Source organism: Parasteatoda tepidariorum, chromosome 3 (genome assembly GCF_982258835.1).
Source record: "Parasteatoda tepidariorum strain Cologne lab strain chromosome 3, Ptep-v5.0, whole genome shotgun sequence".
Taxonomy (NCBI): Eukaryota; Metazoa; Arthropoda; class Arachnida; order Araneae; family Theridiidae; genus Parasteatoda; species Parasteatoda tepidariorum.
Genome location: NC_141757.1, coordinates 37,824,942 through 37,843,088, shown reverse-complemented (window position 1 = coordinate 37,843,088; position 18,147 = coordinate 37,824,942). Strand labels below are relative to the sequence as shown.

Below are 18,147 nucleotides of genomic sequence, written 5' to 3'. Positions count from 1 at the left end.
TGTCTTGTATTTTTGAGCCGTCAGTGTACACTCCCGTCCATTCTGGTTTAGGGTATTGCTCTTGTAGCATGCATAATGCATTTGATTTTAGTACTGTGTCAGGTATGTTTTTCTTACCCAAATCATTGATATCTAGTTGGTGCCTTACATCTATAAAATTGAGAGGGTTTGTGATGTTCTTGTTACAGATAATTGGCTCATCTACTTGGAAATCATGCTGTAAATTTTCATATACCTCTAGAGGAGAAATTTGGGTCTTCATGGAACTTGGTTTACATTCATTCATCCATTGCGCTCTATGGGAGGCTTTCATTTTAACATAAGTGCCAACTGCTTGTTTTTTAATTTCGGTGGTAATTGGTGGATTAGAAGTATAGTATTGTAGGGCTATAATTGGGCCTGTCTTCACTGCTTCCGTAATGATTCGGAGAGCATTGTTTTGGGCTCTTTCCAAAGAGTCGAGCTTTCCTTGTGCGCTAGAAATTAACACCGCACTTCCGTATTTGATAATTGGTTTGATATAGGTGTCATAAGTTTTATTTAGAGTGTGTTGTGAGCTTCCCCATTTGGCACCGGCTAGTCTTTTCAGAATTGAAGTTCTCTTTTCTACTTTGTCTATAACAGTATTGATATGATTGGTAAAGCTTAACTTGTTATCCAGTACTACACCTAGATATGTGGTAGTGCTACTTTTTTGAAGCTTACTATCATCTATTTTCAAATCAAAGTCTGGATTAACACGGCTTAGAGAGTAGAATTGGTTAACGGTTTTATTTTTGTTGATAATCATGTTATTCTCTTTGGGCCAAGACTGCAAGACCTCGAGAGCTTTATTCATAACACCTTCAAGATTATTCCTTTGATCTTCATATGCTTGGGAGTTTTCTGCTTCCGTCCAAATGACAACATCATCTGCGAACATACAAACGTTAATACCTTCCATACTTGTTAGCTTGTCTACCAAATCGTTGATGTAGATGTTAAATAGGGTACAGCTGCTTACTGCTCCTTGTGGTAGGCCGACTTTGCTCTGTTTGTAGGTAGATTCCTGTTCGATCCATCTTGTTTTTGCCCATCTTTGGAATAAGAACCTTCTGTACCATTTAAACATTTGTTTGCAAATTCCACAAGTTTGAAGTTTGGTTAGAAGTTTGCTTCTCCAAATTGTCTCGTAGGCTCCTTGAAAATCAACAAATACTGCCAAAGAACTTATCTTTGAACTGAAACCAGATTTAATTTTGTGAACCAACTTCATAATTGAGTTGGCGGTTGACATGTTTCTGAAACCCGACTGTTCTTCTGCTAGGATATCATTTGACTCCAGGTAAAACCCTAATCTTGCATTTATCATTCTTTCAAAAGTTTTGACCATGACGGATGTCAGAGAGATTGGTCGGTATGATTCTATGTCTTCGGGTGACTTTCCCGGTTTTAGAATTGGAATGATTTTTGCTTTCAACCAGTTTGTTGGGAGGCTTGATTTTTCGTTCCAGATATTATTAATAATCGTTAGTAAGGATTTCCTCGCTGATATTCCCAGGTGTTTCAGGAACTCAAGGAATATGTTATCGGGACCTAGTTGCTTACCGTATTTGAGGTCATGAATAGTTTTGTTCAATTCTTCTATTGAGAAGTCCTCCGTGAAAAGGTTTTCTGAGCACTTAAACTTAGATGTTCCTCTTTTTACTAGTTTGTTGTTTCTGTTCTCTTGTTTCTTTTGTTCTTTACTAAGTGAGTACCGATCAAGGTAAAAATTATTGAATAATTTTGCTATCTGTCTTGAATCACTTATATATTTGTTTCCTCTCTTTATGGGGTGATTATCTCTTCGTGTAAATTTATTGTTCAGGTTGTTCATTAATTGATAAGCTTTGCGTCTGTCTGTTCTATAGTCTAAATCGTTTAGACACTTATTCCATGCTTGTCGTTTAGCCTCTAAGACTTTTCTCTTCATTATTGCACATTCCTTTCGCCAATTGATTACATCTTTTTTTCCGTTCTTCATTAGTTTTCCCCTCTATCTTTTCAGCTTCTCTTCTTGCTTGCTCTCTGATATGTCTTTGTTCTTCAAGTTCAGTATTCCAAAATGGTTTGTAGTTAAATCTCTTGGAATGTTCCTTTTAGCACACTCTTGAAGGGCTAAGGAAAAAGTTGATACTAATTGTTGTGGAGTTGCATCAGTTTGAAAGCTGTTCACCTGATGTTCTATATCTTCAGTGAAGGCTTTCCAGTTAGCTTTCTTGAAGTTCCACATGATTTTTGTGTTACTTCTTGTCGGTATTTGATTTGTAGTGATTGATGTTTTTATCATTCGGTGACCGCTTCCCGGATCTCCAATTACTGATTTTTTACAACAGTCAACTAAGTTTGCGGAAACAATAGTTAGGTCAGGATTTGTAGAACTGACTGAAAAGTGGATGAAGGTGTTTGGATCATCTTTATTGTTAAGGACAAACATGGCATTGCTATTTACAAAGCTCTCGACAATTTGTCCTACTTGATTTTGATAAGTGTATCCCCAGTTGGGGGAAGCAGCGTTGAAGTCACCTACAATTATAGTGTTACGGTGAGAAGTTAAGCAATCTAAATTTAAATTTTTGTTGTTTGGAGGACTGTATATACCAAAAACCTTGAAAATAGTAGTCTTGTTCCAAATGCGACTGCGATATCTGATGTATCATGATTTTTCATTGTTTTCAACACTTCAAAGGACGATGTCAGTTTGCGTCGCACGGCCACAAGGATACCACTTGCGATCTGTCTGCTCTTGAAAAGACCATGCATGGTGAAAGATTCTAATTTGTAGAACTTCATTTTGTCTTCTGTAATATTTGCTTCTTGAACGACCGGGATGTCGATGTTCTCCTGTGCGACTACTCTCTTAATATCTGAAAACTTTGCAGAAGAAAGCCCTCCGGCATTCGACTGCAGGATAGAAAAACTAAAACTCCTTGCTCTATTTGTACTTATCGCCTTAGCCATCGCCGTTACTCATTTAGCACCACCCAGGAGGCACGTGTGATTTAAGGATATCACGGACGCGAGTAACATTGCCTTCCTAAAGAAATCTAGATTCTTCTCAAAAAAAGAAATTAAAGAAAAGTAATCTATCTTCTGTAGATTGTCCGATTGACCTTTAACAAAATCTTTCTCCACTTGCATTGTACTAAGAAGTTAATACAATTTTCTCAAATAAATGCAATTCAAATTAAAACGCCTTTGTAAAACGCCATTTGCCGAGTTACTATACTTTGACGTCATAAGCAAACCCCGCCTCATTTTGTGTCACGTGTAGTTAGTTTCGTTTTGGGGTAATTTTATGTTAAAATTTTTCAAAATTCGGGACAGTTTTTTGAATTCTGTATTGATTTTAGAAAGTTTTAAGATATAGACTGTTTAAAAAAATCAACATTCTGCGATTACCCAACGCATACAGGTTCCTCATTACCCATGTGATCGACGGCAGCCAATCTAAATCGAAAGCGGCCCAAAGGTCGTGGGGAAAAGAGCGACGCAATTTAAGCTATTTAGTGAAAAGAAGGATAGTTTGCAGAGAGTCAGTATAGAATTGTTTCCGTATTTTTGTCCAACCCCTGAAGTTTTTACTCCTTTGTTATGTTGAAGTAAAAAAAGAGTATTATTATTTTTTTAATAATTATTGTAGGAGGTCAGGAAGAGGATTCTTATTAGCTGGATTGATAGTAGTTATGGGTGTTTTGCTATCAGCATGTTCTCATCTATATTACAAACTTCCTCCAACTTATCTTCTTTCCTATTTGCATTTCGAGTAAGTTATTTAGTGTTGAATTTCTGAAATATTTAACTTTGTAGGTTTCTCATCTATATTACAAGTTTCTTCCGACTTATTTTCTTTCGTATTTGCATTTCGAGTAAGAATAAGCATATTCCACCACACCCTTAATTGGGTATTCGGATTTGACAATTAGCCGTCACGAAAGCAACCCGTACAGCCCGAAGGCCAAGCAATTTGCTGACACAAGGCAAGAGCCCGAGTCATGCATAACAAAAGAATATCATAGTCGCGTCCGAAAGCAAGGAAACCAAAAGTACAAAGACTGAACCTTTGCAGCACAAAGGCAGCGAGTTCAAACCCCCACACCCCTGAGGATGATTTTGAGACATATACATACGTCACCATCCTTTTTTACAGGGAGGACGCATTCACGCTGATTTTGACCTGAACTAGAGCACGATCAATCTCCGATCCAGTACCTTCAGAGGTACTGATTTGTTATGGAAACTTCGAAAACTTTGGGAACCCGATAGATTTAGAGTGCTCCTATCACCATTTGTCTTCATGCGACGGATAAATATCTCTGAATTTGTAACATGTTTTACGGTCGATGTATTTTTTTCTTTCAATTTTTAAATACTGTTCTTTTTTACAGTGATTGGTTTTTTTATGCTGTCAAAGGATACACACAACTTCATTTTCACATTCCTGTTAGTGCTGTTGGATTAATTGTTGGTTACATCTTGGCGACAAAAAGAGGCCATATACCAAAAGTATTTTCTTGTTTATTTTAAAAAATTTTTCAGTGTATCAAAAAACATTTTGCTTTCATTCTTGACTGTTTTGTGTTTTAGTACGGAAAATTTGTAAGTGAATATAAGAGAAAAAAATCATATCAAAATTTTTTTAGACCAATTTCTTAAGTGTTCTTGGATCATTATTTAAACTTTAAAAAAACACAAGTATGCAATTTTTTAAGATATTTTTAAAAAATAAATTATAATTTACTCCCTGCTAAAGTATATTAGATATCTTTAAATGTAAAATATTTCTCCTCTATAGCTATTGTAAAATTAAAATATACGCAATAAATTCAATAATACTTATTTCACTTCTTAGTTAAAGGTAAAATTAAAATTACGTTACCTGTATTTTCTTTTGACGCTTCTTCAAGTTTCTATTTCTTAGGGAGAAGACGGACCGGTTTTCTTTCGCTTTTCTTGAAAAAAAAAAGATGTCATTATTAAAATCTAGGAGGCTTCGCCCCCTGCTCGCTGGCGCTCACCAACCCCCGGAACTGCTTTCACAGTTCATTTCGGATTGCTTCGCAATCCAATGATCGCTTTGCTCGCTCATTGGATACGTTCTTAACGTCTAGTTTTTGTATACTTTTTTGAATACTGAAGTTCCGAAAACTTTTCACTGTAGAAAATTCTAAACCTGTACATTTCAATATTAATTTGAAATTGCAAACAGTTCACATATTTTTCTTAATCACACTATTCTAAATTTCAGTTGTTGAGAAAAGTAACTGTTGTAAGTTTTGTTTTAAAGTCTTTCCCACCAGAGGGCTAAAGCCATGTGTTGCAAAACAATATGAAATAGTAGCTTGCCACTGAACGCCGGATGTAAAGCATCGGCTTTGATGAAGATAATTTTGTATTTTTAATTCTCTGAAGGGCGCCACCTTAATAATATGGAATTTATAAAATAAATGTATATATTTTTGATTGTTGATGAAGCCCATCATTTTGTGTTTTCATCAGTGTTCAGAAGCAGAACAACTATAAGTTTTTTATTTAATCACAAAAAAATAAAATGTATAAAAAACAAAGAAAATGAGTATAGTCATAGAAAAAGTTAAAATTATAATGTAGTATTTGTCAGTTAAAATAAAACTTTTTGTTTAAGTCATTGCTAACAATTCAAATTTCTCCGAGGCAATTCTAAAGTATAAATTAAGGTAGTATTGTTAAGTTGAAACACAATATTTTTAGTTTTGATGTCAACAATACAATTCAATTTTTCACAAAAACGATTGTTTCCATTGTTAAGTTCAATGTTTTCGCTTTTCAAATTAAAGCAATTCTAATAGGGTAAATACACCGAAGATTTATTACTATTATTAGTGAATATAACCTTTTTCTCGTTTTCTTGATGGCACAGGAAAACTACTCAATAATTACCAAGGGGTAAGTAACAAAAATATATTTAAATCGTTAACATGAGAAATACGGTACAATGGTAGACTTTTCTACTACTACATTACAATAGTGATGTGCTTGCTTTTTACAAAATCTTTTTTTGCAGTTACGGTTACAATCTAATGATAAACTCCGCCATCTATCGGTGGTTCAATAACATGTATTTCTACAAACTCCCCGCCATGGACGGGGACGTCCATAATATCTAGTAAGATTAAAGGAAAAATGACAAATAGAAAAAAAAAACATTAAAGTTCAACATGAATCAAATTTTTAAGCATTATTTAAAATTTCAAAAGGATATAACAGTTGAACGGGACGTCTGATCCGACTTCCATTCATCCTCACGAGACAGCTCCGGATTTTGCCATCCCGTCCAGGGTAGACTTCTTCGATTACTCCAAGGCTCCAAAGTAATTTATTCTTTTGGGATCCTTCGATCAAGACAACGTCCTGGACTTGAAGGTTCCGTTGATTTTCTGAAGTTGTCAGCCGATGCGCAGTTTTTAAGAGAAGAACATACTGTTCTTTCCATTTGGTCCAAAAATTTTGTAAAATTCTCATCTGGAACAGTTTCCTTTTGATTAAGGAAGAACGATTTGAGTGTTCAAAAAGAGTTCCGGTGTAATATAACGGAAGCTCGATTTTCTTCTGGGGCAACAAAAAATGAGCAGGGGTCAAAGGTTCGGGTTCATTTAAGTCAGAATAAACGAAGCTTAAAGGGCGTTGGTTTAACACTGATTCTATGTCTGTTAAGATAGTTGTTAATTCCTCAAAAGTAAGAAGAGATTTAGATAGGGTCTTGCGTAAGCATTCCTTCACCGATTTCACTAATCTCTCATAGAAACCTCCCCACCATGCAGCTCGTTCCATGATAAATTTCCACTTGATCCTTTTATTTGCTATAAAATTTTGAATCTTTGGATCTTGAATCAAGTTAAAAATAAGTTGAAGTTCTTTATTTGCGCTTTTAAAGGTTTTTGCATTATCGCTATACATGGTTTGGACAATTCCTCGTCTGGAAATAAATCTACGCAAGGCTAATATAAATTTTTCTGTACTTAGATTTGAAACTAATTCTAAGTGTAACGCTCTTGTTACTGCGCAAGTAAACAAACATATATAGGCTTTTTCAGGAGTATTCGATGTTTTAGCATATATCGGACCTGCAAAGTCCACCCCGCAAACTGAGAATGGTGGAGATTCTGAAACTCGATCTTTAGGTAGGGGACTGGTTATTTGTTCAGCAGGTACAGCTGAATATTTGCGACATATTATGCAATTCTTTATTATTTTCTTTATAAGCTGCCGACCTCTAGCGATCCAAAACCGATTTCTAATTTTAGAAAGAGTGGCAGAAACACCACCATGAAATATTCCTTCGTGTTCATTTCTAATCAACAGTTCCGTAAATTTACATTTATTAGGAAGTAAGATAGGGTGTTTTTGTTCTAGATCAAATTCCGAATTTTCCAATCTGCCTCCTATTCTTAAAACCTTTTTATCATCCAAAAAGGGGGCAAAACTTCTAATGGAAGAATTCTTGTCAATTTCTTTTCCACTTTCTAAGGCCAATATTTCTGAATGATATGCTTTTCTTTGCTCAAATTTGACCCAAAACTCTTCTGCTTCTTCAATTTCTGATGATGTGAGTAGTCCCTTAGTAGTAGATTGTTTTCTTATCTTTGAAATAAAACGTCGAATCCATGCTGTTATCCTCAAAAATTTTAAAAAGCAACTATAATTCTCCGGATTAATTCTTAGATCATTGGAAGATGTAAATACTAAAGCAGAAACTTGGAATTTCCTCTTTCTTCTTTCTGAATTCCAGGAGATTTTCTTCCGGGGATGTTTCAAAAGTATGAGGCCAACTGTCAACACGTTTTTTGAGGAAAGGGGGTCCCTTCCACCAAAGAGTGTTGTTAATCAATTCGGATGCTTTCAGTCCTCTCGAAACTAAGTCTGCCGGGTTTTCTTTGCCGGGGCAGTGGAACCAATGTTCAGGATCTGTTAATTGTTGAATCTCAACTACGCGGTTTTTTACGAAGGGTTTAAATCGGTTGGGTAAACCTCTAATCCAGAAGTAAGTGATGGATGAATCAGTCCAAAATTTTTGTGTAAGTTTAAACTTTAAGTTTTTTACCAAATTATTGCTTAATCGAGCAGCTAAAAGGGCAGCCATCAATTCAAGTCTGGGTAATGACAGACTTTTGAGGGGAGATACTCTACTTTTTGATGCAACAAATGATGTATATATCTTATCTGAATTTGTAACAATTCTCAAATACGCGACACAGCCGTATGCTTTCAAACTAGCATCAGAAAATATGTGAAGCTGAATATCCTGTATACTATCTCCAAGAGCATCCCTTAAATAGTAACGTGGAATTTCAATGTCTTTTAATTTTTTAACACCATTGCACCAATCCTGAAAATCACGAGCAATTTCTTGAGGGAGTTCTTCATCCCAATCAATTCCAGCGCACCAAACTGCTTGAATTAAACACTTTATGGTTACTACAAAGGGGCTCAAATATCCTATTGGGTCGAATATACGACCAGCAGCTTTCAGCAAAAATCTTTTTGTGTGTCTCCCTTCAGATAAAAATTTGATAAGATGTTTAGTATCAAAATAAAAATTGTCTGTGTCACTATTCCACCCTATCCCAAGTACTTTATGCTCAGAAGGTATTAAGTCTGAATTTTCTATGGTGTGATCAATTTGAATGTTATTAGTTTCCCACAAGTCTATAAGAGGTTTCGGATTTGAATTCCATTTTCTAAGTTGCATACCCGCATCTTCAAAAATTTTAATAGCTTCCTGACTGAAACTAAAAGCTTTATCTACATTATCCTCGCATCCTATCACATCGTCCACATACAATGATTCTCTTATAATTTTTATAGTTTGAGGATATGTTTCTTCATAATTCTTCAAATGAAATTTTATAGTTGCCGCAAGAAGGAAGGAACTAGAAGTAAGTCCAAATAAAACACGAGTAAATCGATAAATTTTAATCTTACCTTCATCAAAGGGAGGTTCCATCCAGATAAATCTGGTCGCATCTCGATCTTCCTCCACAATTTCGATATTAAGGAAAGCTTGTTTCAAATCTGCAACAAAAGCTATCTCTTTGTTCCTAAAGTTTATTAGAATATCAAAAATATCATTAGTTAATTTGGGACCAGTGTATAAACAATCATTTAGCGAACAGGATTCAGCTGAGTGAGACGATGCATCATAAACAATGCGGAGTTTTGTAGTTTGGCGCTCTTCTTTAATAACCGCCCTGTGGGGAAGATAAAATATAGTTTTATCATTTGGATATTCAGTTTCAGGAATTTCTTCAATAATACCCTCTGCAAGATATGATTCTATGGTTTGTCTATATTCATTAAGTAACCAAGGGTTCTTTTCGAATTTGTGTACAAGATGGTGGAGTCTCTTAAGGGCAACATCATAATTTGATTTTAAGTTGTCAATCAATTCTAATTTCCAGGGTAATTTAATTTTATAACGTTTATCAAATGTAATGGAAGACTCAAACTCTTGAACTATTGTTTCTTCCTCGTTATCAGTAATAGGCGAATCAGGCAAAATTCCAATGGACTCAAGATCAAAAAATTGTCTAATTAAAGTCTCATCACCACGGTTAACAACTACGTTCATAGCGAGTAGATTGTTTATTTTATTTATATGCCCATAAATGCACCAACCGAAGATTGTTTCTACCGATACCAATTTATTTTCGAGCCTATGAATTCGGCCAGTCACTATATCAAAATAAAAATCCGATCCGATTAAAATCATAACATCTTTAGTTTCGTTTTGAAAATCATCCGCAAGTTGAACTGTTTTTAAAAATTCGTAATCCTTAACAATGTTTTTGTTTGGAGAAGGCAGCTGAGTTGCACAAATAGTGTCAGTTTCTACGGCTTCTATATCTATTTTATAATTAGGATCTTCCCTATTTCTTAATCGGATGCTAACTACATTAAACAATTTAGTTTGGGGTTGCTCTGATCCAAAGGAATTAATCGACAATTTTTCTTTTCTAATTACTGGCAAATTTAATCTTTTTACCAATTTATTTGTTATGAAAGTCCGTTGACTTCCATTATCAAGAAAAATTGTAACATTTTCTTGTTTGTTTTTATTTTCCGCAATGATTGAGCAAGTTTGTAATAAAATGGGATTCGAATTTTGTTTATGTTTTAATTTATTCTCGCAAGAAGAAATAGCCGAAACAATTTCTAAATTTTCCTTAGAATTTTCTCTATCGTTTAAAGTTTTTGTTTGTTTATTTTCCTCTAACTTAAAGCAAATCGCTTTTGAGTGTCTCCGATTGCAAAAAACACATTTCTTCTTACTGTAACAATCAATTAACCGATGATTTGGTTTTAAGCAAAGAAAGCAGAGTCTCTGCTTAATCAAAATATTTTTTCTTTCTTCTACTGTGAGAGTATCACACTTCTAAGATTCATGGTCACCCCTACAAAATACACATTTATTAATTCTCGTTGCGGTCGCGCATAATTCATGAGCGGATGTTATTTCTTTTTGTGGGTGCGGCCTTGATCTAAATTTATCTTCTTTTTGATTATTCGAACATTTTATATTTGTAATGGCGGTGGTTTTTTCGCGACTTTTTATTTCTTCACTTAAAAATTTTAGAAGGGCTTTTAAATCCCAATTATCCCCCTTTTCTTTCCTACTAAAGTCTAAAGTTATTTCCGATGGGAGAACCTTTAAAATTATCGGCGTTAATAGATTTCCATAAGATGCCGAATCAATTCCAAGCGATTCTAAATTTCTAATTTCGATTTCTACTCGATCGAATAATTTTCGCAATCCAAAAGTATCAGAGTTATGTTTTATTGGTGTTATATTCAATAATTGGCCTAAATGAGCATTTATAAGCAAGTTTTTCTGTCCAAACCGATCTTTCAACAAATTAAGGGCTGCTTTATAATTATCATCCGTTAAAGAAAATCCCGAAATTGCTTTTGAAGCTGCTCCTCCAACAAAACTTTTTAGATAAATTAGTTTTTCAATATTTGAGAGATACGGATTTTTATCAATTGAATTTTCGAACTGGCCGATAAATTCCAACCATGAATTTGGATCTCCGAAATATTTGTTTACAGTTAATTTTGGTAGTTTTATCGTGCATTTGTTTACTTCTGTTTGATTTACAGTCTGAGAGCTAGTTACACCATTTAATTTAGAACTAGTTGAGGGAGTGACACTAATTTGTTGAATCTTCTGTTTAATTTTACATTTATAGTTAATCAAATCTTCTACATATGCTTCAGAGGATTCAACTTCCTTTTCGATATCTTTAGCATCTAGTTCTTTCATTATCTCTTCATTTATTAATTTAATGTTCAACATTTTCTCACTTAATTGTTCTAAAGATGTTTCTAATTCATATATTGTCAAATTATCAAAGTTTTTATCTAAGTTAGTGAGAAATTTAGTAGTAGAACTTTTCAAAGCTCTTCTTTTCATTTTAAGTTTTTCTATATCCATGATAGATCCAAATATAATATTTCTCAATCAAAATAAACTTACCCCTTTTTCTGGCTTTCTTTTATCCACTAAAATTCAATTCTATTCTTATCTTCAGTGCATTGCCTTTCCCGGCCGATGCACCAGTTTCGCTTTTCAACTTAAAGCAATTCTAATAGGGTAAATACACCGAAGATTTATTACTATTATTAGTGAATATGTCATTTTCTCTCGTTTTCTTGTTGGCACAGAAAAACTACTCAATAATAATTACCAATGGGTAAGTAACAAAAATATATTTAAATAGTTAACAGGATTAATACGGTACAATGGTTGACAATGCTACTACTACATTACAATAGTGATGTGCTTGCTTTTTACAAAATCTTTCTTTGCAGTTACGGTTACAATCTAATGATAAACTCCGCCATCTATCGGTGGTTCAATAACATGTATTTCTAGAAATGTCAACAATTCAAATTTTTCTGAGGCAACTCTTAACCTCTAAATATCATTTTTTTATGTACACATTTCTAAATGTCAGTATTCAACCACAAAACAACTTAAAGTCCTCAAATTTAGCATGAAGTTGTAAAATGTAATGAAAGAGGGTCATAGCAATAATGAAAGAAGTAAAGTTAGTACTGTAAAATTAAAACAATATTTTTAATCAATGAGCCAAGTTCTTCAAGAAGCAGTTGTAGAAGTAGGTTGTTTGTTTAAAACTTTTTATAGAATTTTTTTAAGAACACAATTGTTAATTTGGGCATTTGGCGAATTGAAGGATTTGTTACGTCAAGCGCTCAGGTATCATAATTTTGATCTAGTTTCGCTTCTATGTCATTTTGATTTATGTTGCTAAGTTAACTTTCAAACAATTCTATGGCTGGCAACAGCATTTTTATTTTTTAAGTTGTTTATTTTTATTCGCGATCACAACGCTCGAGTACGCCGTCTAGCGGGAGCCTGTAAATATCGGACATTAATTTATCACGTTTTCATTTAGTTCCATCAAAGTCATTGACTGAATCAGACGCCATTTTTTAGCAGCAAATAAGAAACAAAATTTCCCTAAGGAAAAGGCCGAAGAACTTGAAAAAAAATCTCCAGAATATTAGTAAATCTTTCAGGAACAGAACACGCCAAACATTTGAAGAAAAATTCCTCAATAATTTTTAATTTCTATTATCAACAAACTTGCAACTGATGACTTCCGATTTCGGATACTGTTACAGATGTGTGTATTAAGGTAAAATGCATTTCTTCTGTCTTCAATTCATTACGAATTAAAGTGAAGTCAACATTGCTTTCGTCATTCCAGTGAATAAATATGAATTCAGAACATACAGAATTGTAATAGTTATAGCATATTCTTCTTCGTTATAGAATAGTATATATTTCTGTATCCATATAATTCGGAAAACAACAATAAAAAATTATCCAAGTTACTTGAAATAGTGCCATTTGTGCTGATTCTTAATTAATTTAAATCGTTTTCTTGGTAAGTTTTTTTTAATTTTGAAAGAATAAGTTCAACTAGAATTCAGCTATTCTGTTTTTAGCTACATATTCAAATTCATATCAATTATAAAATTTTGCTGTGTAGTATGTTATCTAAAAGTAATGAAGGTATAAACTATGTATCTATTATTTGAGAATAAAGTTTTCAAACAAGGAACTTATCATTTTGGAATTCTCCGGGAATCATAAATCAGGTAAGTGCAATGACTTTTACAATAAAAAATTTGCTTGTAAATATTTTTTTTTTCATTTGATGATGGTTCTCTACAGAATGGTTTTTTACGTCTGATTAAGAACTATAAGAATAATAAAAAAAGAAACAATATGAAAGTTTTTATTTCAATGTTAAGAATTCTTAAAATCGTTTTTTTTTATCCTAAGAATTCTTTATTTTCCGTTTTTTAGTTTATAATTTTTTGATAAAAATTGTTCTCAAAATACTTTTGAAAAATTAAATGGTATAACATTATGTGTTTATGTATACTTCTTGTATATTCCAATGTTTGAAATAATATTATTCAGAAAAGTATGGAATAAAAATTCGGCACTTACGTATTAACGCCACCGCCGCTACAGATTTGGCGGTTTTTAAGTGCCGCCAATCTACACTTAAAATTTTTGCGACAGTTCATAAAATACAACACTTTATTTAAAATCAAAATAGTTAATTGGATTTCGGTGGAAAATGAGCCGATATAGAGTTTAGCATAGATTCAAAACAATCATATCGCTATATGAACTCTGATGAATAAGATTCCAAATGAAATAACATTTCCAAAACGTACGTTTGCCAAGATAAAGTTTTATGTTGTGGGAATTGTTACATTTTTGTTTTTTCGGTCAAATATTTCCCTCCTGAAAAAATAAAATTGCATCTTGTTTTGTTTTTGGCAAATCCCAAAGACGAATATTCGTAGCACTAAAAATGGCGACAAAAAAGAATTGTTTTTTTTTTTTTGTTTTTGTTTCGTCAGCATTCTTTATTTTACGTTTCTTAGTTTCTAAATAATGATTTTTATTGAAACTTGAAATTTTTTGATAAAAATTGTTGTCAAAAAACGTTGTTTACAAAATTAAATTTCATAAAATTATGAGGCTTATGTATACTTTTTGTTCATTTTAATTTTTGAACTAATATGATTCTTAAAACTATAGAATGTAAAGTTTAAATGGGCCTTTCATGTTATATCATTAAATTTAGTAATACTATTTCTCGGGCATTAGGTTTTAACTCTTATAAGAATATACATATTTTTTTCTGTTAATGTACAAATATTTTTCCGATGTGTTTTGGATATTCCTTCTCTAATAAAAAGAGATACCATTTTGTTTTCGGTTGTACAAGAAAGAAGATCAAGCATTTTTCTTTTTTAAATTTAATAAGCCACATTAAAGAAGGAACGTTGCAATGCTACACGCTACATTAACGACGTCTCCAGAGTAACTGAATGACGGTTCATATGGAAATCGCAGGTAAGCGTCTCATACAACAACGCCCCCTATAGTTCGTTGCGATCGCGAATTTCGTTTAGAATTCGTTATTTTTTTAGCGAAATGTTTTTTAACCTAACAGAATTCTTTGCCGACTGTTTTCTCGATGAATGAAGAAAATAAAGTAAATATTTAACTGTTGTGAAAAGAATCTTATTTAGTTGTACAAAGTACTTCAGTCAAAATTTGGGAACCACGTAAGAGAATATATATTAGATCAGAAACACATCATTAAAAGGCAGAATGCTTTGGTGTTTTCAAAACAAAGCAAACGTTGCAACCGGCGGAAAAGAAATACAGCCAAAATTCGGGAGCCACGTAAGAGAATTATATATAATAGATAAACAAGGTCTGCTATTGAAGGAATCAACTCCTGTCCATTGTTTGAAAACATTTAATATTTAAACAAAATCGTAGCAGACAAGATTAAACGAAACATTAATATTTTGAAAATGAGCAGAGCATTTCAACATCTTCACTCGGAGGAAATTTAAAAGCTCTTTTATATCTGAATATACATTTTCATTTTCTATTTTATTATAGTCTAATACTAAATTTGGCGGTAATATTTTAAGCAACATAGGACACAATACATGTCCGTAATTTTCCGGTTTCAATTTTAATGGTTCTAAACTGCGTATATGTGTCATGCAATTATCATAAAATTTTCTGAAAACGCGAATATCGTTTGAACTTTTTAATGATTGCATATTTAAAATAGCGCTCATATTTGTGTGAATAAGTAAATCTTTTTCAGCAAATCTATCTTTTAATAATTCAATTGCGGAATAATACGCGTTCGATATTGAAAAACCCTCAACCGTATTTATATCAGACCCACCTAAATCTGCTTTTAAATAGTTAAATTTATCTACTTTATCTAATGATTCATTATTGTGTATCGCTGTTTCGAAACTATTCCAAAAGGTTAGCCATTGGTTGACATCACCATAAAATTTCGCGATACTCAGTTTCGGGAGTTGAATGCTCACCTTTCCTGCTGCTGTTTCATTTATTTCTGTTTTATTTACCGAACGTTGTAAGCTAATATTGTCGCTTACCACACTCTTTACAGACGTTTGCATTTCATTAATTTTCTTTTTTGCTCGAAGTTTAGAAATAACAACCTCATTTTGATACTCTTCGGTTTTTTCAAATTTGATTGATATTCATCATCGTTGAGGAGGGGTTCTAGTTCTTTATCAACAGAACTCAAAGAATCAAATTTATTTGTTAATGTTTCAATTAATTCTTCTACACTAACATCTATATCTTCCGTTTTCTAAAGTTCTGCATCTAATTTAGTCAGTGAATTTGTTACGCTTGTTCTTAATTAACCTCGTTTTCTTTTTAACTGTTTAATTTTCTCATCTGACGACATCTTTTTAAATTTAATAAATCAATTCGGTTAATACACGATCTTTTAAGAAAAACTAATCGTTCTTCTCATCCCGGCGAGGATGCCATGTAAAATTAAAATATACTCAATAAATTCAATAATATTTATTTCACTTCTTAGTTAAAGGTGAAGGTACAATTTCGTTACCTGTATTTTCTTTTGACGCTTCTTCAAGTTTCTGTTTCTCGGGGAGAAGACGAACCGCTTTTCTTTTGCTTCAAAAGATCGCTACTCTTGAAAAAAAGATGTCATTATTAAAAAAAAAACAAGTTCTGCCATTAAAGGAATTAATTCCAGTCCATTTTTTGAAAACATTTAATATTTAAACAAAAATATAGCAGACAACATCAAACGAAACATTAATATTTTGAAAATGAACAGAACATTTCAACCTCTTCACTCGGAAGCGATTCTTCAACTTATGCTTTTTTACAAACTGCGGTTACGTCACAGTTACGGTTAAATTTTAAAGTCAGATAGTTCCTCGGAGTTTCTCGACAGCTATGCTTTAATTTGTTCCACAGTTCTTCGAACTTTCATGCATGCAGAGAATAGTGGAACAAAACTAATAAATAGAGGCATATGATTGCAGCGCGTTAACACTCAATGTTTAACACCACGAATTGAATTTATCAATGTTTCTTCCTTTAAATACACGTTTGAACAGTACGATCAATTTTTATGATTTTATTATGACGAAAAGTCAACGCATTTTAAAATTGTATGAAAAATACAGTTAAATGTAGCTTTTTTCAAAATTTTTAAGTCGATATACTAATGGAAAAGTTTTGATTTAAACTAACACTTATATTGCATTACAGAAAAGAGGAGCAAGAATTAAGATTATTAGAGAGATTTTGCATAGGGCTATGATTCCCCCTTCTTCTTCTTGCTTGAGCTTGTCAGATATGTGGCACCTCTGCATTTGTTGCATTTTGTACCATACTCCAAGCCCAATTTTTCCAAGTTCCACTGTCTTGAGTCGCCTACTTTGTTTATATAATCTGACAGTCCCTTAATGGAGTTAAGGTGAAGCTCTTTAGGATATGGATTGCCTAAGGTAGTGAGGCGCGTAAGGGCGAGGGCACCACCCTCGTATAGGATGTGATCTGCTGATTCTACCGCTTCACGACATTTCCGACATATTGCTTCTTGTTCGAAAAGTCCCATTTTATGTAGATGTTTCCTAAAATGATAGTGATGATTCCCCCTAACTTTAATGTTAACACTAGTTGAGCTTCACTGAGCATGCGCAAAAATTTCTTTGCAAATCATCTTGTCTTTCAAGGCGTAAAAACTAAAGCTAAAAAGTTACTGTCAACCTACGGCAAATGCTATGCAAACGTTCTCTATTTTTGTCTCACTTAAATATGTAATTACGTAGGGAGAGTAGATAAGAAAAAAAAATATCGTCTCTAGCACACCAAAGATGGGTGATGCACACGCTCACTTTTCAACAACCTACACTTTTAAAAATCTAATTTGACCAAATAATTTTATAGCCAAAAAGTTTAAATTTAATTTCAGAAAAGGTTGTTTATCATGTTAATTACCGTAATATGATTAAATTCGCAAGTTATATATTCTAAATTTGCATTAATATAGCAGAACCTGCTCTTGTTGAATTAAATAATATTAAATACAAAATGGTCTTGCTTGTTTTTCTTCTGGATACACAAAATGATAACAAAATTAATTGAAAGTAAATTTAAAAAAAAAAACTAAAATCACTTCAAATTTAACACTTTAGTAACGCATTAGTTTCAGCATATAGTGTTAATGCATATAGTTTTATACAATAATATTTTAGGAATTTTGACTCATAATAAAACTGTTCATTATAACTGCTGACTAAATTAAACTTTTTATGAACAGCGGATCAATGCCATAGGATGGTTTTTGTCACTTATGGCATTCCTTTGTATAATTACTTTGAACTATAAGTGGAACCAAGGAATGGAACATGAATCAGGCCTCTTTGTTTCAACTTTATATGGCTGTACTAACAGACTGGCTTGGGGTCTGTGTCTAGCATTTATGACATTATCCTGTAGTTGGGGACAAGGCGGTAAGTTAATTTCTTGCAGTTTAAGAGAAAAAATTCACTATCTTTTGGATGCGAAAAATCTTCTATGAATTGTAAAAACGATTTATATCTGAGACATTGAAATATTCTTATAAATCTCTTTTTTCACATAACTTTTGCAATATTTTTTATAAGGAGCTATAACATAGAGTCCTGTGACCAGACGGTGTTTCTGTACTT

General features: G+C 32.9%; 1 protein-coding gene across 1 annotated transcript in view; it reads left to right on the top strand.

Moving 5' to 3' along the window:
• The window catches only part of LOC107437648 (nose resistant to fluoxetine protein 6), an 81,602-nt gene that overhangs the window by 50,944 nt on the left and 12,511 nt on the right, over window positions 1-18,147 (top strand). The window contains exons 12-14 of the mRNA XM_087159103.1: window positions 3,665-3,787; window positions 4,410-4,527; window positions 17,757-17,949. Coding sequence (XP_087015229.1) covers window positions 3,665-3,787; window positions 4,410-4,527; window positions 17,757-17,949 — 434 coding nt within the window. The remainder of the gene's footprint in view (window positions 1-3,664; window positions 3,788-4,409; window positions 4,528-17,756; window positions 17,950-18,147) is intronic.